General features: G+C 35.0%; 2 protein-coding genes across 2 annotated transcripts in view; one reads left to right on the top strand and one right to left on the bottom strand.

The window, feature by feature from the left end:
* Positions 1-13589, bottom strand: part of abcc8b (ATP-binding cassette, sub-family C (CFTR/MRP), member 8b) — a 29292-nt gene extending 15703 nt beyond the window's left edge. Inside the window, exons 1-20 of the mRNA XM_083551612.1 lie at positions 13561-13589; positions 12646-12805; positions 11479-11620; positions 11176-11297; positions 9774-9940; positions 8624-8866; positions 7814-8002; positions 7226-7390; positions 6285-6440; positions 5136-5270; positions 4060-4222; positions 3625-3665; positions 3371-3522; positions 2945-3053; positions 2711-2845; positions 2551-2623; positions 2089-2194; positions 1895-1927; positions 423-461; positions 220-318 (exon numbers count right to left, since the gene is read on the bottom strand). Coding sequence (XP_083407738.1) covers positions 220-318; positions 423-461; positions 1895-1927; positions 2089-2194; positions 2551-2623; positions 2711-2845; positions 2945-3053; positions 3371-3522; positions 3625-3665; positions 4060-4222; positions 5136-5270; positions 6285-6440; positions 7226-7390; positions 7814-8002; positions 8624-8866; positions 9774-9940; positions 11176-11297; positions 11479-11620; positions 12646-12805; positions 13561-13581 — 2450 coding nt within the window. The 5' untranslated portion in view covers positions 13582-13589. The remainder of the gene's footprint in view (positions 1-219; positions 319-422; positions 462-1894; positions 1928-2088; positions 2195-2550; positions 2624-2710; positions 2846-2944; positions 3054-3370; positions 3523-3624; positions 3666-4059; positions 4223-5135; positions 5271-6284; positions 6441-7225; positions 7391-7813; positions 8003-8623; positions 8867-9773; positions 9941-11175; positions 11298-11478; positions 11621-12645; positions 12806-13560) is intronic.
* A 1809-nt stretch (positions 13590-15398) lies between these two features.
* scamp5b (secretory carrier membrane protein 5b) lies at positions 15399-23420 on the top strand. Its single transcript, XM_083553173.1, has 7 exons — positions 15399-15552; positions 16236-16288; positions 16470-16589; positions 17287-17443; positions 17823-17924; positions 18587-18704; positions 23097-23420. The coding sequence occupies exons 2-7, from the start codon at positions 16282-16284 to the stop codon at positions 23295-23297; spliced, it is 705 nt and encodes a 234-aa protein (XP_083409299.1). The 5' UTR covers positions 15399-15552; positions 16236-16281; the 3' UTR covers positions 23298-23420.
* The last annotated feature ends 776 nt before the right edge of the window (positions 23421-24196 follow it).

Consider the following 24196-nt stretch of genomic DNA (forward strand, 5'->3'; position numbering starts at 1 on the left):
TGAAGTAGACAATGGCATTCCAATTTGTTTCCAGGGTTGAGATGAAAACCCGGGCAGAATGAGGTATTGTGTTTGTGCAGAGAACTGTGCTCGCTCTACTGAAGCACAGAGCACAATTCTATTTATCAGCAGGCTTGGCTTTTCACATGACTAACCATAAAGAGAAGAAAACACGAAGAACACTGGTAACTGCTTGATCAGGGCTGTAATGCTCTTTACCTTTTCCTGTTAGGAGCCGTGTTGAACAAGATGTTCTCCTCCACTGTGGCATTGAGAAGCCATGGCCTCTGAGAAGCGTAGGCCACCGAACCTCTTTTTCTACAAATCAAAGAAAACGTGTCATGTGGGAATAGAAATGTAAGTGTACTTAAATTAAATCAATAATTTGCTTGCACTGTGCGTATATACAGTTTATTACGTACTCAGGTCCTTTCGGGCCAGCGACATGATTGACGAGCAACCTGCAGACAAATCATTGATTAAGTTAATTAAATTATAGGCAAATTTATTAGTTGACAAAGTATTTTTTTTCAGTAAACAGATCGATAATAAATAATAAAGATTATTTAAATCAGGGGTTTTAAATGGGGGGGGGGGGGGTACTCCTTACCTGTTAGTGGGATTTCTGGGCGTGGTGACTTCCACACAGTCTGTCTATTCGTGGTGATATAGTGTTACATAGTGACAGCCTCATATCATTCTCTGGTTCTAGCCTTGCCCTGTACTTGTTCTTTAGATATGCCAGTGTGGAAAAAACTCTCTCACAAAGGTTTGTAGTTGAAAAGGGTAAAAGACACCTCAATGCTTTTACTGTAAGTAAGTAAGTTTCTTTTCGGCTTCTCCCGTTAGGGGTCGCCACAGCGGATCCTCCGCACGTTTGATTTGGCATATGTTTTACGCTGGATGCCCTTCCTAACGCAACCCTCCCCAATTTATCCGGGCTTGGGACCGGCACTGAGAGTGGCTGGGGATGGTTCCCTGACCGGGAATCGAACCCGGGTCGCAGCGGTGAGAGCGCTGCATCTTAACCACTAGACCACCAGGGGACCTACCTCAATGCTTTTACTGTAAGCTTTGAAAATTCTGTCTGGCAACTTATCCAGAACTTATTATTAGCACACTGTATTGAATGACATAAATGGAGAAAACCCAATAGTGCTATCCCACATAATTTAAGTTTGTAGATGCAAAGTGCCATGGTTTAAAAAAAAAGAATTGTATTGTTCACTAAAACATACTGCCAAACACTGTCAGTTTATCCTGTGTCAGTTTGAATATTTTAGATATTTTCATTAAATTCAGTTTTCCCACTAATGTGCAAATATTCTGGAAATGTTTGGAAAAATAAATTATGGAAAAAAAGTGATTTTAATAGTGAAATTATGTAGGCTGTCACGGACCACATGCAATGCGCGGACAACCGGTTGAAAACCCCTGATTTAAATGTATGATTTAGTATTATTAGGGTTAGGGTCAAGAGTTAGATGGTTTGGCTAGAGTTGGAAATAAAGTTAAGGGTTTGAGGATCAGGGTTAAAGTTGGGTTTAGGAGTAAGTGTTTGGGTAAGACAGGGGTAGGGGTAAATTAGAGTTTAGGGATTAGGGATAAATTAGGTTACAATTATATATATAAAAAAATACAATTAAAGTAGATTTACAGAAACAATTAATTAAGTAAGTAAAATACAAGGGCTTTTGACAGACAATATTTATTAGCAAAACACAATTAATTTGTAATGTTATTATTATTATTATTATTATTATTATTATTATTATTATTATTATTATTATTATTATTATTATTATTATAATTCTTATTATTGTCTAATTATTTATTCAATTATTTATTTATTTTAAAACAGTTTAAGGTTGAACTCATACGTGAAATCCAGTACCTATTACTTTCTTCTTCTTCCTGATCTGGGAATCTGTTGGGTATAGATACACAATATATCATATATTTCTATTTTTAGACTTCTTATTATATACATATATACATTTATGAGATTTTATATATATAATCTATAAATAATTAAAAAGTCTTAAAAAACAAAGCAAAGCACTGGTTGATGTGTAATTATTGTTTTACTTGTTCCATGTGACACTGCCTGAGATCTTCTGCATTTCTCCAAGAGCAGCTAACAGTAGGGAGGATTTTCCACATCCAACTTGTCCTACAATCATGGTTAACGCACCTATAACACACACACACACACACACACACACACACACACACACACACACACACACACACACACACACACACACACACACACACACACACACACACACACACACACACACACACACACACACAGGATAAACTGACACACAATCTCCAGTAAGTGTTTTATTCTAGGTTGTGGTGCACCAAAGTCATAAATACAATGGAAGTAAGAAAGGAATACACTATAGTTATTGTTGTAGGTCTATTAGTTGTACACCCAGTGTACACAACAAGGAACATCTAGGGGTTTAGTAAAGCTAATCAATGAGGAAACCAGGGAAACTGATATGGAGCTGTAGGTTCAAGTAAATAATACCAACTTACCAAAAGGAACCTTAATGTCAATGTTGGTGAGAGTAGGACAGCCTTGTGTCCACATGAAGTAACCATTCACAATCTATGTTAGATAGTAAAGTCATTATCCAACATTATTTCGAGTAAAACCAACAGCCCTAACTGGAAATGCCCTGGAAATTATTTATACCTTAAGACAGATATTTTCCTCCTTTAGAGTAGACATGTTGAGGTTTGGATCCTGCTGTGTTATGTTACTGTTCTTGTCTTGTTTGGCCTTGTTCTTCCGGTGAACCAGCTTTGAGGCCTGGAGCTGCAGCATGTACTGAAAAAACAACAAACAGCACCCATAGTCCTGTTCTGATGTTTGCCTTTATATGTGAACATTCACATAAAAATAAAAACAATGGAAAAATGTACTCACAACTGACTTTATATCACTATGGTTGTTTGTATCAGTTGGTGTCGGGGTTTTAGGTTCATGATCCAGCTCAATCTCTTCGCTAGCAAGGAATTCGCTAAGCTTCTGCACACTGGAACAGATAAATATGAAGATAAATAGCACTTGTCTTATTCTGGATTATTCCATATCATTTCATATGAACTGATATTCTGGAAAGTGATTCTTTCTTAAGTATAAAGTGATTTTTGATGCTGTAGCTTTGTAATTTCGCTAATAAGTGAAGTACCCGAAGTAATACACCACCATAAGCACTTACAGACATAAAAATTATAATGTTGTAACCATAATATATTCTATAGATTTACAAATAAATTCAACATATATATATGGCACTTGGCCAAGGTATATACTGAATGCTCCCATGATGATTCAGAGATGGTTAATCACCTTACAAGCGCCTTAACAGTTGAGTGTAGTACACTGGAAAGCAGGAAGAGGGGTGTGACCAAGATGTGGAAGAGAGAGAGAGAGGCAAAAGCCACAGCTGGAGAAAGAGCAGTGTCTGTAGAGCTGTGTACATAGGCATGCACTACAAATGTCTGAGAAGACAATGCAAAGCACAAGCAATTGATAAATTAGACGAGAAGTGACAATTTGGGAAGTTGATAGTCAAGAGAGATCTGAGGTGTGGAAAAACTCACTGTGAGAACTGCTACGATTGGAATGGCTGCATTAATGAAAACTGGAAGGAGAGAAAGGTGTATAGGTAAAGACTTTGCATTTAAAGGGCCCCCTGTTGAAAATGAATTGCAATTGAAAAAATTTTCCTTTCCTCTCATCAATTTCAATAGCAAGGTTTATTTTCTTTTCACTGAATAATAGCAGAGATTCAGCAGCTTTGTTTAAGATTTATGGGGTCTAATTTCCATGTTATAATAAAAAAAAAAAAAAAAAAAAAAAAAAAATATATATATATATATATATATATATATATATATATATATATATATATATATATATAGTATATGATTATTATATCCTTAGAAACCCTTTAAACAATTTGACTCTTTATTTATTTGTTATTGTCTAAAAAATGACTCCATTGTGAATTTATATGAATTAACAGGAAGGCCTACTGGAGAGAGACGTATACAGGGCGAAGGTTCGAAGGCTGGTCAGCTCTTTTTTTCTCGTCTCCTCCACACTGGATCCAAAAATGTGCTCCCAGGCGTATAATTTCAACAGCTTAATGCCCCTCAACATCTCATTAGTCTTCTTCAGTCTCTCACTGGAGTACTCCTGCAACATATTCAGATCACACAGTCTGGATTAGTCTGGATTCTCTAAATTTTTCAGCTATATGTTGTTTCCAGTGTGTTTTGTTACTAGACATTACCACCTCTGGCTTGCTTATTGGGGATCTACATATTACATGTGAATTTCTATAAAGCTGCTTTGTTAAAAAGTATGTTGTTAAACATGCTATAATATAAAACATGTTTGTGTGAGTATGTATTTCTACAATTAGTTACATTTTTACCTTTATATCTAACTTTTCTGTACTTTAAACAAATGTGTGCAACAAAAATGTAACTGGCACAAATATTATCTTATGAAAACACTTGCATTTGTCCAAAGGGTGAGAAAATACAGAAAAGTTCAACACTAGGCATCATTTATAAAGCTGGATACCAACAAATTCTCCTAAAGAGAATTTTTCACCAAAAATGTAGCATTCATCAAAAATTAATTAATTAAATTAAATTAAAAATTTGGTTAGTAAAATGAGTTCAGTAAAAAGATCTTATGAGTTTAGTTGCGTATATGAAACTTGCATACCCAATTAAATAATTTGTTAAAAATTTTGTGACACTTCATTATTATTATTATAAGGACACTAATAAAAGCAATCAAAACATAAATTACAATAAAGAAAATTACATATACTACAATTATGACAAACAAATTAAGTCCAAAAAAGTAGGAAGTTTGTGATTGCTGCAGTGGCTAAGCAGCAATTCCATTGATAAATCGCAAAAATGTTTGACTCTTAGTGAGCATTTTGTCATTTCCACTCAGTGACCAGTTTTTGTCTATCAATGAATGTAAATCAAGTGTGCTGTGAATACACGCGTCATGACCTTCACCAACTTTACTAGAAGACGCTTGATGTTCAGTCATGGTTGTGAAAAAACATTCGTCTGATGCTCACCAGTGTGCTTTTCTGCGTTCGTGAAAGCTGTGTGGCCACAAAGTACTGCAGCGGGGCGAGAACGGCTATCACAGAAGCTCCAATCAGAGCACTGATCCCCAGAAAGTAGTACAACAGAATCACACCAATAATGATCTGTTAAGAAAAATAGCACAAAATCAAATGTACTTAACCCTCTTTAGCATCTTGCAGCTAATTTAAACCACTCACAAATTTTGTTCAAAAGCAGGAAACTATCAGCTGGTGATACAGAAGTGATCTAAGTACACTAAATGCATAAATACAACAATAGAATATGAATACTGTCTGAATATCCTGTCTTCCCGTGGGCTCACCACCTGCAGGAGGGTCCGTAAGGTACGGTGCTGTGAGGATTGGGCAGCATTGGAAGGCGGGGGCCTGCTTAGACTGCTGCCCCCGCGACCCGAATTACGGATAAGCGGGAGAAAATGAATGAATGAATGAATGAATATCCTGTTTGTATTTATTTAATTGTTTTGATGCTGTATATTTGAATAGTATAGTATACAGTCACTGTATAATGTTTTACTTTATATCAAGTTTTATGCACATAGAATTATATAAACTATATGGATAAATGTTTGAGGACACCTGACCGTTAGAATTTACTCTTCTGGGAAGATGTTCCACTAGATTTTGGAAGGTGCTTGTGGAGATGTGTGCTTATTCAGCACACGGTGGTAGTACAGTCAGGTACCGATGTACAGTAGGTTGAGGAAGTCTGGGGTGCAGTAGCATTCCAATTCATCTCGAAGGTATGTAGGGTTGAGGTCGGAGCTCTATTGCAGGCCACTCAAGATCTTCCAGTCCAACCCATGCAAACCATATCTTTATGGAGCTGGTATTGTGTGCAAATGCATTGTTGTGCTGGAACAGGTTTGGGTGTATTGTTTGGAGTAAAGGACAATTTTAATGCTAGAGCATACAAAGGCCTGCTTTACAATTGTCTGCTTCTAATTTTGTGATAGAAATTTGGAGAAAAAGCATATATGGCTGGAAAAGTTAGGTGTCCTAATATGTTTGCCCATATATTATAACTCTACGGGCATGACGTTATTTATTGGAAAGTGTAACATTCTAGCAGTCTATGATACTGATGATTTACATTTATTACTGCATGGCTCTCACCTGCACTGGCATGGCACACAGGTTGGGACACAAAAAGAAGAACCACATGAGCTGTTCTGTGTCTCTGGCCACCAGATTACAGATCTGAGAGGCCGTCATGTCTCTCATGGACATGTTGGAAGTACTCAGGCGCATGATCTTATTGTAGATCTTACACTGCAAACATGGATAAAAGTACACATACCACCATGGAATAGCTCTCATAATGTCATGAATTTGGCAGGTTTAGGAAAAACGTTACATTACAATTCAAAATGAAATGCCATGCAAACATAAAAAACCTGCTGATTGAATTTGGAACGGATTCCAAAGTTATACAGTTTTTGACCCACAACACATTTTCCATTCATAAGTATGTGGACCAACTTTGTGCAAAAATGAATGCGACTTACTTTTATAAAACCTTTCATTCATGAAAGTGAATAGAATTTGCACTCAAAGTGCACTTTTTAAAAAACTAATACAAAATAAAACAAAATCTATAAATATATATTACACAAAAGAAGGTTTTTCATGTATTTAGTGCTCATACGTATATATATATATATATATATATATATATATATATATATATATATATATATATATATATATATATACACGTATGAGCACTAAATACATGAAAAACCTTCTTTTGTGTAATATATATATATATATATATATATATATATATATATATATATATATATATATATATATATATATATATATATATATATATATAAATATGTAAAAATCTATATCAATAAAAATCTACACTGGAGTAAGTTAATACCTAATAAATAAAATATTTAAATAAATGACTTCATAATTAACAATGTATTCATTATATTAAAAAATGTTTTATTTAAAAGAAATAAAAACTTTGTGCAATAAAAATGACCAACCTAAAAAATGTTATGCACAGAAAAAGTATATATTTGAATAGCTCATATATGAACCTGTAATGCTCCCCTGATTTTTATGCCGGTCTCTATGGCGGTGTAGTAAGAAGCCTGGTGAAATGTTCTCTGAAGGAGCAGAGCGAGGAAAAGCAGCACTGCCAAAACATATGCATTTGCTAAAAATGCTTGAGAGGAGATGAACTGGATGCCTAGCAGCCTGACCTGTAACACACACACAGCAGCAAATCATTAAGCTCACACCATTTTTCCTCTAGAACAACCAGTTCAAAATATACTACTAACATATTACAGTAATCCCCCGCTTTACCACGGTTTGAATTGTTTTAATGGAGTTTTGTTTTGAAAATATAATTAATTATATTGAAATGTATTAATACAAATATAATTTTTCATTATAAAATGAAGTAAAATGTTAATACAGTACAGTAGTGTATACAGAAAATAAATTACAGGGTTTTTTTGTTTTACGGTTTTGGAACGTAACCACCGCGAAAAACGGGGGATTACCGTAATATACGGTGGATAAAAGAGACAAGGGCTAGGAGATATATGTTATTTTGAATATTTGTATCATAGCATTTTTCTTATGAAACTAGATTTCTGTCTTTTTTTTTATGTAGATACCGGTGGCATGATGGTGTGATTTTCACGGCTGATGTGATGGACGATGCCAGAGATGCACAGCGGCCCTGTGAAGCCCAGCAAGTCGGCAAGGAAACGATGAGTAATGCTGAGTAGCAGAGGACCTCCAAATGCCTGTCTCAGAGCTTCCTGAATGGACCGTGGGCCTCGATCAGGGCTCATGTCTTGCTCCTACACCATACACACAATTAGAATTTTTTTTTTACTAAAAATCTATATTTTTTTAATCCTAACATTAAACTTTTCAGACAGAAAAAAACAGTTTTTTTTCTGTCTGTAAAGTGTAATGTTGCTTTCTTTAATGTCTGTCAGTATTGACAGATAAAAAGTAACAAAAATAAAATATCTCATGACCTGGAACTATATGTCATATAATGTAGGAGTTACACTAAATTGACGAAAGTATTGGGACACCTGACTTTTCCAGCCAGATGTCGTTCTTCCCCAAACTGTTACCACAAACGTGGAGGCACACGATCGTATGGAATATGTTTTGAAGCGAGCTTCGAGCAGATATGGTTTATATGAGTTGGAGTGAAAGAACTTGTTGAATTAATAAATGCACATAAAATGCACATAATAAAGGTATATTTTTAAATGAGTAAAACATGCAAAATAGAGGCATTTCAGTGTAACTAGTGCATATAGTAACTTGCATATGGTTCTCAATTTTTGGACTGTTATGGACTTTTGGACAATTTTCTAAGTATTTGCCTATGAATTTGACCATGGTAAAATAAAAGCACAATTAATTGAAAAAAAAAATGACTATGTTTTCTTGTCCATGTGTACCTTCTGTACACAGAAGGCCTTTTGTAGCTTCTGGTAGTTAGTAAGTGCTCTCATAGCAATGGGCAGCTTGCCGATGGTTTTCAAGTGGATGGGTCGTTTGTGTGCTGATGTGATGAATGTGTTCATCCACCAATACGTGCTTTTGGACAACAGGTTGACGAAAGGTTGAAGAAAACGCACACCGAGGTCCTGCAGGTCTTTAGGAGGCTTCACCTCAGTCGGGTGTGGGAAGAATATGTAGCGCTGGAAAACAAAACCTTTGTTTAGTGCTACTCTCATAGCACTGCACCACACACATTCAGACGCCCCTCAAGGCTGTCAAATTTACTAACTGGGATGTTTTTGAGAGTTTAACGGAAATCCTTGAATATTTATTTGCAATTGTACATTGGAGAGACGAATCCCACAATTTGCCCAAAGTCTTTCTCACTCAAATTATTAGAAAATCATTTAAAAAGCATTTTTCTAATCTATTACTCTACATTGCATAAAAAAGTGTCAACTGTTTTTTTTTTTTATCTTTCTTTTTTAAAAAATTTATTCTGTAGTCCAAACGTGGTCTGTCCTCACTGCAAAGGTTATAGCAAGATTGCAATACCATGACCGTACCCTGATAAACAGCTTACAGCTGGCTGAAAGTGGTGGGTTTATTATTCATCCCCACCCCCGGGGAAGAGGGGAAGATGGGCAGATGGACAGATGTTGGGTTTTGAAACATTGGGATTTCAGGAACAAACAGTCCGAGTTAATTCTGTGCTGCAATGGCATGTGACTTAAAGATATTACACAGCTAGCATAATTACTTTCTTTCCTTAATCCTGCATAGATAGAGAGGACTTGGATTCTGTGGATTAACTTATAAAATAGATAGAATGTAGAGATAAAGAGAAATTAAGAGAGAGAGAGAGAGAGAGAGAGAGAGAGAGAGAGAGAGAGAGGGAGAGAGAGAGAGAGAGAGAGAGAGAGAGAGAGAGAGAGAGAGAGAGAGAGAGAGAGAAGAGAGGGAGGATAAATATAGACTTTATTAGTAAGTGTCCCTGCTATTTAATTTGAAGAGAAGCTTATGATAATTCATCTAAAAGGGGTCATTGACATGCAATTCTTTTGTACATCCCCCCTCCCACATATATATTTCCTAGTCTTCTCTTACCCTGCGCAGTATAACGTTGATCTCCACGGTCAACAGCAGGCCATAGATTAAAGCCAGCAGACCTGTGATACAGAAGCGCAGCTGCCCCAGGCTTATTCCGTGTTCATCGTACTTAGTGAACTTGACCGTTTTGGTGACAAAGGCCAAAATCCAGTAGATGAGCAGAGCTTCAAATAAATAGAAACAGAAAAAAGCAGATAAAATAATTAGAGATTTTCCAAAACAATTCAAATAATGAAAAAGCATTTACTAATGAGCACAACATACTTCTCAGTGTGAGGGTTTTGCTATAATGATCTCACACGAACACTTTTGTTCCAGCATTAGACACAAAAATGTGGGTTGCCTTTAGGATATTAGTGGCCTATAGCCCAAATGTCATTAAATAACAATACATGGTTGCTTACAGTTGAAATACTCTCCCAGACTCACAGTTGGAGTGGCCTTAATCAAAAGTATTCATCTTTAGCATAGTGTGAGAGTTCCTTAGACCTTAACTGTACATGACTTAGCTAGCAATTGAAATCAATAGGGCTGTTTATTTTTGATCTACAGACAGTCGTCGACTTACGACCGTTCGACTTTACGACCACAATCACTGGCCGCGGCGTGCATAATTTCCGGCATAATTTCACAGTGCTGTACATATAGCCTTCTCTACTTATGATCAAATCGTGTTACGAATGGTGCCGGAGGAGGCCGGTGCGCCCTGTCCTTGTGACAAAAATTATTAAATGACATTAGAGCCATAATAAATCAGAGTACATTGATTATTTTAATTCATTCGAAGGCAAACACTTTTGTATTTTTACTCAAGTGAAAATTTAAGAGGAGCACTTTTACTGTTACTCGAGTCATATTTTAGAGTGTATCTCTGTACATCTGTACATGTGTATCAAGTACATGGTTTGTGTAATTTGTTTAACATTTGTTTTGAAATGAGTGCAATTTGAATATTTAATAGTGTGCGATGCTACTAGTCTGATTTAAAACATTGTGACCCTGACCAGGCATTTACTAAGGATAACTGAAGGGGCAATTAAACCGCAATGACAACAAAATAGTTGTATAATGAAATATTTAAAAGAACATGGTCAATAACACTTTTTTTAATGCCCTTTTTTTCTTTTCCTTGCACGTGAGCAGTAATTTGCCGGTTTTATTATTTTAGTAAAACACAACAAGATAAAGAAACAGGACACAAAACCTGGAACATGAAGGAATGAAAACATTCCTTATGTACTGTAGAAATGCTAATCAATGTGTGAATGTGAATCAGGTGCAAAGATCATGTGACATAGCATGTGAGGCTGCAGTGGCTGATGGGAAATGTATAATAGGCTGTTAGCATAATCCTGCAATAATGAGCATAGTACGTTCTATGGTACTGTTTAATACATACCTAATAGAAGCTTGGGAAAATTGGATGTCTCTATGTTGTGATAGTAGACGATGGAGGTTATAGCTGCCAGAATGCCCAGTCCAGGAGGCATATAAAGATAGATATGGCGTGACTGGTTAAACCTGTAGGCATAATAGTTTGTGTTATTATAGTGGGGTTATTGTACATATTCTTTTTACAAATAATTTAATTAGTAATAGTCCTATTGACTATTAATTGTGGTCCATAGATACTAATCCTTTAAAAACTAATAATAATCTAGAACTCTATTCAGATGTACTGGATTACATAACAAACGCTCACCCATCTGAGACAATCCCCTCAGCGACCTCACACACCAGCACGAACAACAGAGCAGCTGTGAGCGACCAGCGCATGTTATGTCCAGGGAAGTGCAGCCATGTGCTGTGATGGATGTGAACCTTAGAGCTCTGGCTGCCCCAACCTACACCAGAAACAGTTTTTAAGCATGCCTCTTAATGACAGAATCAAAACTAATTCACCATTCTTTTTAAAGCCTTTCTATTTGATAGAAAAATGTGCAGAAGCTGTTGAAAAAGAACAAGCTCAATTGTATAATTAAGATAAATATAAGTTGCTCTGTATAAGGGCATCTGCCAAATGCCATAAATGTATAAGAATATATAAGAATATTCTCAATCTACGTATATATCTATGAATAAATATTTCAAATAGATATACGAACAGTATGTAAGAAAAAATAGATGCAGAAAAATATCATATATAAGTGTTCAATATATAAGACATGTGCATTGAATGTGCAACAGTACCAAGATAATACATGATGTATATACAAATTTTATACAAATATTCATAAAGATACACTACGATATGCATTATGTTCTCTAATATATACAGTTATAATCATACAGAACAAATACATGTATAGGGTAAAGTAAAAACTGCCTGGTAATAATAATAATAATAATAATAATAATAATAATAATAATAATAATAATAATATCTCAGAATGAGAGGTCAGTATACTTCAAGGCTTGTCTCTGTTCTGGCACCGAGGTGGTGGAATGAACTTCCTCTAGATGTCTGTACAGCGAAGTCCCTGACTATCTTCAAGTGACGGTTGAAGACCTACCTCCTTATATTTATATTAAGTTTGTAATCTAGTGTAGAAGTGTAAATTTATTCATTGCTAGAGATTTAAAGCACTTTTGTCCGTCGCGCTGGAGAAGGGCGTCTGCTAAATGCCACAAATGTAAATGTAAATAATAATAATAATTAAAATAATAATAATAATAATAATAATAATAATAATAATAATAATAATAATAATAATAATAATAATAATAATAATAATAATAATTTGGGGTTTAGAATCAAACCATGAATCACATAAAGCACCATACTATCCAATCTTTAAATTATCTCTACACAAAGTTGTAATTTTACTCAATCGTAGTGACCTGGTGTTTTCAGGATAAACCCACTAACCTATGAAGAGGATGGGAAATGTGCTAAAAAGGAGGAAGACATGTGGCACAAGCCCCAGAGCATCCAGGAAACAGCCGTTATTGAGAAGCCCGTTGTCCACCTTATAGGCAGATGAGTTATCAGTACCACAAAAAGACAGGGTGCTGTTGGAGAATGGAGTCTGTGATGAAAAAGAAAAACAAGACAAGAGAGGCAAAATAGAGGATAAAGCCAAGCAATAGTATAATTAGTTAACAACAATGTAATAGACGTCATTTAGCAGGCAGTGTGTGGAAACTTTGAAGACTACATTTTACTTTTTTTATATAAATTAAAATATTTTGAATGCCATCCTGCAGTTTTTTGTGGAAATGAAGCATGCATTTTTTTTTTTTTAAGAATAAGGATTAACTTTTTATAGTGGCACGTCTCAAAGTTTTGTATTCCTCCAAGATAACAGCAGTATCTCTTATTGAGAAACCACAAAGCATAAACTCCTCAAGCCTAAAGTTTTTCTCATGATGGAAATCTTACTGTCACATGTTAAATAAACAATTACTGACTAAAATTACTACCTAAATGAAGAGTATCTACCATAGAGGTTCCTGTGTAGAGGTTTAAACTAAAATTATAACATAGTAAAAGTACATACTAGTACAATAATACTAAATACATTGATGAAAAATAATTATATAATTATAGTCTTTCTGAACAGTCCGAATGGAGCATTAACCCAGAGGGTGGGTGTGTATGTATATATATATATATGTTTTTTTTTAGATTTAAATCATTTTAAGAACATGAGTATTATTAAGTATGTGAGGAGAAGCTGATACAGCATCAGGCTACTGTGTGATTTATTTTTTCTATGTTTCAAATGTAATTACTTAAAAAAAAATAAAGAAAGAGAAGGATTGATGAGGAAAGCAAACTCACCGCTCTGTATCCGTGCATCATGTTGGAGAGCAGCAAAGCAGCAGTGCTTCCTGCGCTTCCCAAAACTCCACTGCTTCCTGAAATCTATCCAACATCTCCTGCACCGATGGTGCGCCTAATCCCCGGAATTATACAGCACCTCAACACGTGTGTGTGTGTGTGTGTGTGTGTGTGTGTGTGTGTGTGTGTGTGTGTGTGTGTGTGTGTGTGTGTGTGTGTGCGTGTGTGTGTGTGTGTGTATGTGTGTCCACACTGAGCCCCTAATAATAATAATAATAATAATAATTATTATTATAATAATAAAAATGATTATCTGATTATAAATATGATAATAATAATAATAATAATAATAATAATAATAATAATAATATTCATTTGTATGTTTGCTTCATTGAAAATGACGACTTTAAAGGCTGAGTTCTTCAAATACACACAACATTCATTTTTATATTTGCTGTAACAATAGTTTAATTTATATTTAACTATTTAAATCTATCTATCTATCTATCTATCTATCTATCTATCTATCTATCTATCTATCTATCTATCTATCTATCTATCTATCTATCTATCTATCTATCTATCTATCTATCTATCTATCTATCTATCTATCTATCTATCTATCTATCTATCTATCTATCTATCTATCTATCTATCTATCTATCTATCTATCTATCTATCTATCTATCTATCTATCTATCTATCTATCTATCTATCTATCTATCTATCTATCTATCTATCTATCTATCTATCTATCTATCTATCTATCTATCTATCTATCTATCTATCTATCTATCTATCTATCTATCTATCTATCTATCTATCTATCTATCTATCTATCTATCTATCTATCTATCTATCTATCTATCTATCTATCTATCTATCTATCTATCTATCTATCTATCTATCTATCTATCTATCTATCTATCTATCTATCTATCTATCTATCTAATTTCAATGTCTTCATTCCCACTGGTCAAAACCGGAATATTGGGCAGACACCCCCGCCCTCTAGTGGTGACATTAAATATTAAACAAAAAAATATATATTAAAAAGTTTAACTATAACATCTCAAACGAACAAACAAATTAATATATGAACAAATGAATAAATAAATAAAATTTATAAATAAAACTCCTAGGTTTGTTCGTTAAAGGAACCCTTAAGGCCTTAATGTACAATTCTTCAACAATATTAATTTTTTCTTAGTAAAGAATCAGGCAGATTCTCCACTAGAGGTAAGACCACTTCAGGAAGGTAGGAACACATAAATATTCAACCCATTTCTCCAAATGTGTAGACATCCAAGGGTGTATTAGTTTTTGTATTGGAATACACTGCGATGTTAAAATGTTTTTTTTTTTTTTACTTAAATTAGGTAACACAAAATGCCATTACACAATATACAGACAAATTTATTTTTGAGTTATGCCACAGAACAGTCATTCAGCTCTCAAAAGAACGACTCAAAGCTTTCTGTGTTCGAAATAACAGGCGTGGTGCATGATCTCGTTTTCTTCCAACGGAATCCATATTAATAATGATGAAAGAATAAATTATTCACGCCAGTGTACGTTTGCGAAACTTCATCCCTGTGTTATACAATACAGCCAGATAGAATGACTGCTGACCAATCACAGAGCGCAGGACTCAACAAAGGGCGTGGCGAGAGCGAAAGGGCAATAACGTTAAGGATTCAGCACCGCGGAGAGCAGCCGCGGTGCGCACACAGGATTGGGTAAGCGACCAGAGGAGGGGCGGGGCTCAACGATCATGCTTCTTAGTTATTGGGTAATAAAATTGAGTAGGCGGGCTTGAGAAGTGTCACTCTGGATGTTTGACGAGATAAGTCGGAAAAATATCCCGTGGCGGAAATAAAACTATTTTGACCAAGGTAGTGTCTTAATTACCGTGGAACACAGTTTAATACGAGGAATGAGCAGTATAAAGTGCACTTCGAGGGATTTGGGGTGTTGAACGAGTGATAGAAGGTAAGAGGATTAATGGATATCTGGTTAAAATTAGCAAATTCTGGCTTTTTTTTCTTTTCAATGAACTGTTCTTAAAGTCATTCATTCATTCATTCATTCATTCATTCATTCATTCATTCATTCTTGCATTTATGCATTAATTATTTAACTACACAAGTACCTGAAACGAATTGAATAAGTGTGAAATAAACCCATAATGCAAACATTCAGGTCTTCTGCTTGAGGTCAAGGAAATTTCCTGGATGTAGACAACATGCACCTGGATCTAAAATTGTATCACTTGTTTTAGGCCTACCTGGTGTCGTGCCCCTTTATGTTAAGAATCAAGTGTTTGGTGTTCTGTCTAAGTTAACTCGGTTTTCACTGGGAACATATTTGATTTTTGGGTGAAAATGACACTTGGAAATATATTCATAAAAAAGAAAAGAAAAAAACAATAACTGAAAATGAAATATTTTGCTTTTGGAACTACAGTACAGTAAAGTAAAACATATTGTTAATAAGTGCCCTTAAAAACTAAACCCTTACATTCCAAGTGCTTCCTTCTTGTGACTGTACAGTTTTGCTTTTATTTTCTATCAGGGGATGCATACATTTTTAAAAATATATATATTATTTTGTGTGTGTGTGTGTGTGTGTGTGTGTGTGTGTGTGTTTTAACCTAAATCTATTTTATTTCCTAGACTATATTTAGACAGGCACCAGGCATAGACGACTGTATATTTCCCAATGGCTGGTATTATTATTATTATTATTATTATTATAATTATTATTATTATTATTATTATTATTATTATTATTATTATTATTATTATTACACATTTTATTATTGTTGTTGATGATGATGATGCTGTTGTTGGTTTATTTTTTGTTTAATTAATTCATTAATTTTTAATTTAATTTTTCTTGTCCAATAGAGAATAATTTCCCTCCTCTGCCGGAATTCATCCCCCTGAAACCATGTTTTTATCAGGATTTTGAGGAGATCCCAGAGCAGCACCGCAGCATGTGCAAGAAAATTTACTACCTCTGGATGTGTGGGTATTCAATCTAAATTTGTCTCTTGAATAAATACTAGTTGAGTAAAGGTAGAATATATAATTAAAGAGTTTGTTCTCTCAAATACAGATCTAAAAATCAGTGTGCTATTTTATTCTACTGCTTAAAAACCTTTAATGGGTTTATGAATAGTTGCTATTTTGCATTTTTAAATATCTTTCCTTCCTTCCTTTCTTCCTTCTTTCCTTCCTTCCTTCCTTCCTTCCTTCCTTCCTTCCTTCCTTCCTTCCTTCCTTCCTTCCTTCCTTCCTTCCTTCCTTCCTTCCTTCCTTCCTTCCTTCCTTCCTTCCTCCCTCCCTCCCTCCCACTGATGAAGCCAATCTTTCTGTTTTCTTCCTTCTCTTCATAAACTTCTTCCTGGTATTCATTTGTTTGGCATATTTTGAATCATTATATATTGGTATGATAAAAAAAAAACATTCCTTTTCTTTTTTTATGCCGGTCCTTTCTTTCTTTGCTTGTTTGTTCAAGGGCATCTTGTTTTTACTTCCAAATAATAAATATTTCTAGGAGCAAAAGATGAAAATTCTTCTGAATCCATATATTATATCCATCCATCCATCCATCCATCCATCCATCCATCCATCCATCCATCCGTTCTCTATTTCTCCTTCCTTCCATGATCTATATGACATGAATCTATTCCCACACTAACGTGAATGTGTTGCTCCTCAGTGTACAGTGTCACTCTGGTGGTGAATTTCGTAGGCTGTATGGCTTGGATGTTCGGTGGCGGAGGAGTGACGAACTTCGGCATGTCACTCATGTGGTTAATTCTCTTTACTCCTTGTTCCTACGTGTGTTGGTTCAGACCTGTCTACAAGGCCTTCAAGTGAGTGTCATCAGAGCACCTGCAAACCCTGATTTATATTTTTGAAACATTACCCTAAGTATCTAAAATATTAAAATCTACACAAATAAACACAATATTGTTTTTCCCCAGTGGGTTGAGTGGCATAATAAACTGACATAACACACAAATCTATTTATACTTCATACGAAGCTTCACTTTATTTTTGTGCAATTGACGAGTGGAAAGATTTGAGATCCCTTCATACGTATAAGAATGTCCACTACCTGACAGTTTTGAACACTGTTTTATATATAGGACAGCAAATAAATCCTGTGGGTTTGACAGTTTGAGACAGATTTCAGTTTTTTTAATACCATCTAATTGCTGTCCTCACCTACTATCCATATGTTACCTTTAGGACAGACAGCTCCTTCAACTTCATGGCGTTCTTCTTCGTCTTCATGGCTCAGGTTGTTATCAGCATCTTCCAAGCCATCGGGATTCCAGGATGGGGGGTCTGGTAAGAGACTTAGATTGCTTTGTTACTTTAAACAGTGTATTTTGAAGTGTTTTTTTATCTGATGTCTGACCCACAACTGCATTTTACCAACTGCTGAGAATAGACCAGCAAATTATTAGAACTGTAGATCCCATAAAAGTCTTACCCATTGATTTAGTGCACATACAGTATTTGGTAACTGATAAAATATCTAGTGATTGTAAAACATCCTATGCACTTATGTGTGTCCAATCATTGTCGTAAAAGCTTGAGAAAGAACCACATGTGGCTGGAAAAGTCAGGTGTCTGATTTGTACTTCTGTACATATAGCATGCTTTTCTGAAAGACATCTTCTGTTAAAGTCAGACAGTGGAGTTGGGGAATGCAGTCAGTGTCAGAGAATGGACTTAATACTAATGGTTCTCACCTGAGCTGAAAAAGTCCAGGGTGTGAATTGAGCGTAAGACAACCCTCTGTTCCAGGCGAACTCCACCCTGCGTATATAAACTCTCATGCAACTCCAGAATAGTGCTTAAATCTGCTTCATCTAAAACCTGGTGGAAAATGTAATATTTAATCCTGACTATGTCTCACTACTACCTGAATATATCAATCTGTCTGTTCATATAGTCAATAAAAGAAAAGAAATAAATAACACTCTGCTCTGTGTTTTTTTCTCCAGTGGCTGGTTAGGCACCATTGTCTTCTTTAGCACAAACATCTTTGCTGCCGTCATCATGCTCATTCCGACGCTCATGTTCACTGCTGTAGCAACTTTGTCCTTCATTGCTCTCACTACGGTAACATGGATCATTATAAACTATTTTCCAAGACATATAACTCTTTTTCTATCAGTAGGTCCATCAGCAGTTCTTTCAGTCTTTTTTTTTAACTCTTGTACCGACTTTACACTATTTTTTTACTGTTTAACTGTAACTGTAGGTTGCCAGGTCATCACAGTTTTATTATACTCAGTACTGGCAGTCAGTTAGTGTGATATTTCTTTTAACTGACAAGAATAATCAAAAGCAATTAATGTTGCATAATTTATATTTCACACACAATAAAGATGTATATTTTGTTTGTTTTTCCTATGAAAGAAACACACAGAATAAACTTAAGTGTGGTCATGATTTATTTCAATGTAATGAAAATTTGTGTAGTAAAAAAAGACAAGCAAAGATATTTACAACCAGAACTGATTGTTGTATAATAGAATTTATATTCCTTTCTAAATATTTGTATATAACTTATATTCAGTCATTTTTAACCCCAAGTTCTCATTTAAAATTTTACCAAACATATAATGATACTACATTTACAATTTTGGCATATCAAGAGTGACTTACATTTACCTTATTCATGTAACTGAGCAGGTATGGGGGTAAGGGCCTTGCTCAGGGTGTGGCAGCTTGGTGTGACTGGGATTTGAACTCATGAAATTTGGATACGAAGTCCAATGCCTTCTCCTACTAAAAAAATCTCAATACAGTGCATCCAGAGAGTATTCACAGCACTGCACTGCACTTTTTCCACATTTTGTTATGTTCCAGCCTTATTCCGAAATAATTTTAATTAATTATTTTCTTCAAGATTCTACAATACCCAATAATGGCATTGTGAAATAAGTTTGTTTTTTTGTTTGTTTTTAAAAAAATAAGAAAAAAAAGTATCCACAGGCTTTGCCATGATACATAAAATTGAGCTCAGGTGCATCCTGTTTCCACTGAACATCCTTGAGATGTTTCTACAACTTGATTGGAGTCCACCTCCTTCAGTGTGTTCAGTTGGATATGATTTGGAAAGGCACACACCTGTCTATATGAGGTCCTACAGTTACCAGAGCATGTCAGAGCACAAATCAAGCTATGAAGTCCAAGGAATTCTCTTTAGACCTCAGACACAGGATTGTATTGAAGCACAGATCTGGGGAAGGAAACAGCAAAATTTCTGCATCATTGAAGGTCCCAATGAGTGCAGTGGCCTCCATTATTTGTATATGGAAGAAGTTGGAACCACCAGGACTCTTCCTAGAGCGGAGCCACCTAAGCGATCGGGGAAAAGGGCCTTAGTCAGGGAGGTGACCAAAAACCTGATTGTCATGCTAAAAGAGCTACAATGTTTCTCTGTGGAGAGAGAAAAACCTTCCAGAAAGAACATTTCTGCAGCACTCCACCAATCAGGCCTGTATGGTAGAGTGGCCAGACGGAAGCCACTTCTGATTAAAAGGCACATGACAGCCCATCTGAAGTTTGCCAAAAGGCACCTGAAGGATTATCGTGCTATAAGAAACAAAGATTGAACTCTTAGGCCTGAATGGCAAGCATAATGTCTGAAGGAAACCAGGCACCGCCCATCATCTGGCCAATACACTCCCTACATTGAAGCATGGTGGTGGCAGCATCATTCTGTGGGGATGTTTTTCGATGGCAGGAACTGGGAGACTGGTCAGGATTGAGGGAAAGATGAATGCAGCAATGTACAAAGACATGCTTGATTAAAACCTGCTACAGAGACCTCTGGATCTTAGACTGAGGCAAAGGTTCATCATCCAATTAGATGAAGAATTATTTATTTATTTTTTATAAATTTGCAAAGATTTCAAACACACTTCTTCACATTGTCACTATTGGGTATTGTTTGTAGAATTTTGAGGAAAATCACAAATTTTATCTATTTTGGAATAAGGCTGTAACATAAAATGTGGAAAAAAGTAAAGTGCTATAAATACTTTCTGGATACACCAGCCACGTGAAATCTTCATATGAATGCACTCATTGTAAGATGTTTTTGTTTGATCTTTTTGATTATAATTCTTGTTTCAGTGTCTGTTTAAAATGTGTACATTTTGTATTCTGTGTTTCTCTGGGGGTGGATAGATATTGCCTTTGTGACTTCCTGTTGGCAACCATTTTGAACAGGAAGTAAGGTGGCATGGGATGTAAGCTGGGAGACAGTTGTTTGACCTATAGGAAAGAATACCTCGTAGGTGCCTAAAATACCTGCTCTAAGTTTTGTGTTTTCTTTGTTCCAATAGAATGTCAAGACATTGCATCAAATACTCTATCCCGCATGAAAATGGTTATTTATACTTTTATAATTATGTATTTAACTGAATGGAAGATATTCTTCGTCTTCTTCTTCTTCTTCTTCTTTCGGCTGCTCCCATTAGGGGTCGCCACAGCGAATCATCCGTCTCCAAACTACTCTGTCCTCTACATCTGCCTCTTTCAAACCAACTACCTGCATTATATAAGTAAAAGAAAGCTCTGGAAAAGGTTCAGCAGGCGGTAGGCACAGTATGAACAAGCTATTCGTGGAGTTCATTAAGGGTCTTTGAAGGAACCCTAACGTACAGAGATTTATTTCTATATGCTCCTGTTTGAGAATTTTGTCTTTATTATTTATTGGTATGAATAAGTATGCTAATGCTGATATGTACACTGCTGCCTGTTGATTCAATGGTTCATGTTTGTTTTTGTCAGCTATGGATGATGAAATGTTCCGGAATAAAACCGTTGAACAAAATATTGCATCTGTCAGTGCTATGCACTGATTTTTTGGGTGTCCACATGCAGTATGAAAGCATTACTCGTTCATGGTGGTGATTATCAACAACAATGTAGATGCATTTTATATGGCACTGCTCATATGCTTGTGCTATAATGGCTATCTGATCAAATCAAAATGAGAAGCTTGATCGAGTATAACCTGATAATTGTATAAGTGAAATTGTTAATATTTTGGACCAGTTGAGGGGCAGAGCCATCAGTCTTGCTATGGCTTATTAATTGGATACAGATTTCTGTAATCTGGACCATATGCAGCAGAGTTTGAGTTCAATAAATGATCTTGGACAATGGTACAGTAAGATTAAACATGCTGAATGCTAAATGAGGGAATCAAATGGAGTATTAATCCTCCCTTAGGACCTCATTATGGAGGAGCATGGTGAAAGTCTTTCAAACTAACAGGAATGCTCTGTATTCTGTCCTAAAGCAACAAACTTCGGATGTTGAGGGAACACATAAAGAACTCTGTAAGGTATTAATTAATGATGATCCTGCTGCCAATGATATTGAGCCTCTCACACCCAATCATCATCTACTACAGGGAAAAATAATTCTTTGATATTTAAGATGGAGATTGAGATAAGCACATTGTGATCTTTTAGGAAAGATGAATACAATTATATCAATTTATTAAAAAGTGAGAACAGATCTAAAGCCAGGAGATATAGATGATATAGATGGCTCTTTACTAAACAGCTCTTGGCCTTTTTAACATATCACAAAGACTTTACCTGACAACAGAGGATATATTTTGACATGTTCTTGTAAAAAGAAAAAAATCGAATATCTTGGCCACACCAAATAAGAATCCTGTCATCTTTATAAAATTATTGTTGTAACTATATTGATTTTTAACCTAAGTGAGGTCATTGGAAAACCTTTTGGACTATTTATTTGATTTTTGGAAGTGTCAAGTTTTTCCTTGGCCATTTTTCTAGAATGATGTTACATGTAGATTTTGTGTTTTGTAGATTTAAACTGTTAAATTGTATCCTGTTATTTTTCTGGCTCTTCAATATATACAGTATATACAATATATATATATATATATATATATATATATATATATATATATATATATATATATATATATATATATATATATATATAATTATATATAAAAATTTCCATAATGCAAAATTATCATTATATTGGTTGTTTTAGTGTCTATTAAAGTATTTCTTTGGCATAATATCCCCCAACCAAACTTTCTGTGTGCAACCATTTCAGACTGGAAAGTAAGGTGGTTAAAAACATCTTAAAAATGTTTATTACCACAATATTAATATGTAACAATATGTACAGCTGCTTTAAGACAATGTTCATTGTTAAAAGCGCTATACAATTTAAAATGATTTGAATTAAATTGAATTAAAGGAAATAGGAAAGAAGGCCTAAGTGGAAAAAATACCTCTAAACTCCAAATCCCCTGTTTGTAGTTTTGTGACTCTCTTCAGCACGATAAAATATTGAGATTTCTTTTTTTACTTGCGACAAAGAATAAGCATTGTCAAATAATCACTGAAGGAAGCCATTTTTATCCTACTGCTATTATAAATGTCAATTAAAAATGATAATGAACAGATCAGTCTTGACATTTTTGTTTGTTTGATCCACCAGGTTCATAACCTTTACCGGGGCACTGGAGGCAGCATGAGTAAGGCTCAGGAAGAGTGGGCTTCTGGCGCCTGGAAAAACCCACATGTTCAGCAGGCTGCTCAGCAAGCTGCACTCGGAGCCGTCCAAGGAGGCATGCAGGCACAGGATCCATCAAACACACCCGACTACAACAATCAGATGTTAATACAGAATGAAATATAAGGCAAGCACAAGTGCACAGACTTGCCAAAAAGCAGGCCAAGAATGCTGGCCTTACAGCATCTTACAGATAGATCAAGACAGCTTTGGGCAGAGCTCTTCTGGAATAAAGTGTAAATTGATGTAGTTATTTTTGGAAAAAACGAGTCTGATTTCTGGTTTTCTTTAGTTGGAAAAACTGCGATGGTTTGTGATTGTGTGGTTCTTTAGCTCCTTTGTATTTGGATAGAAAAAGCAGACAAATTTGTAATTGTCTCTTTCTATGACTTCTTTGTATGCAGAAAGCTGGGTTTTATTAAGTCTGTGGAAAGAATAATACACATTTGTCTGTGGTGACAAACATGTAGCCTAATGTTGTCATTGTAAGCCTAACTTAAAAGGTCTACTGGATAAACTATACAAGTTGTGAAACTAATTCATTAACATTATAGAGTATTGAAAAAAACAAAACAAATCAGTCACTAATTACACTGTTTTATTGACACAAAAATATTAATAATAAAAAGAAAAAATGCAAACATGGCATTGTAATGTCAAATGTCACGCACAAGCGCATCATTTTTTTTTTACCTAAATTCACTGTATATTTCAACTATTCATTCATTTACTTGTTAAATACAAAATTGAATGTCAATGCACTCGTATTCTTGTTGTGGTTTGGTTCATCCCTTTCAGTTACACATTACATAATATATAACTAACTCACATTATCATGTAATATAAAAAAATTGAATCTGTTTAAAACTACAGATTTCTTTTTATATTCACAAACCAATGAATTTCTATCATTATATCATATTACTTTTTAGATAATTGATGTTTGAAACCATTAATTTATACATTATATTTAATAAGGGAATAAAATACTGCTTAAAAAAACCTTGCACAATTATTATTATTAT

Source organism: Silurus aristotelis, assembly GCF_946808225.1.
Source record: "Silurus aristotelis genome assembly, chromosome: 10".
Taxonomy (NCBI): Eukaryota; Metazoa; Chordata; class Actinopteri; order Siluriformes; family Siluridae; genus Silurus; species Silurus aristotelis.

Coding starts and splice junctions, on each gene's coding strand:
- scamp5b (XM_083553173.1), top strand. Junction 16,590..17,286: donor AATTTACTACCTCTGGATGT/GTGGGTATTCAA, acceptor GTTGCTCCTCAG/TGTACAGTGTCACTCTGGTG. Junction 17,444..17,822: donor CCTGTCTACAAGGCCTTCAA/GTGAGTGTCATC, acceptor TGTTACCTTTAG/GACAGACAGCTCCTTCAACT.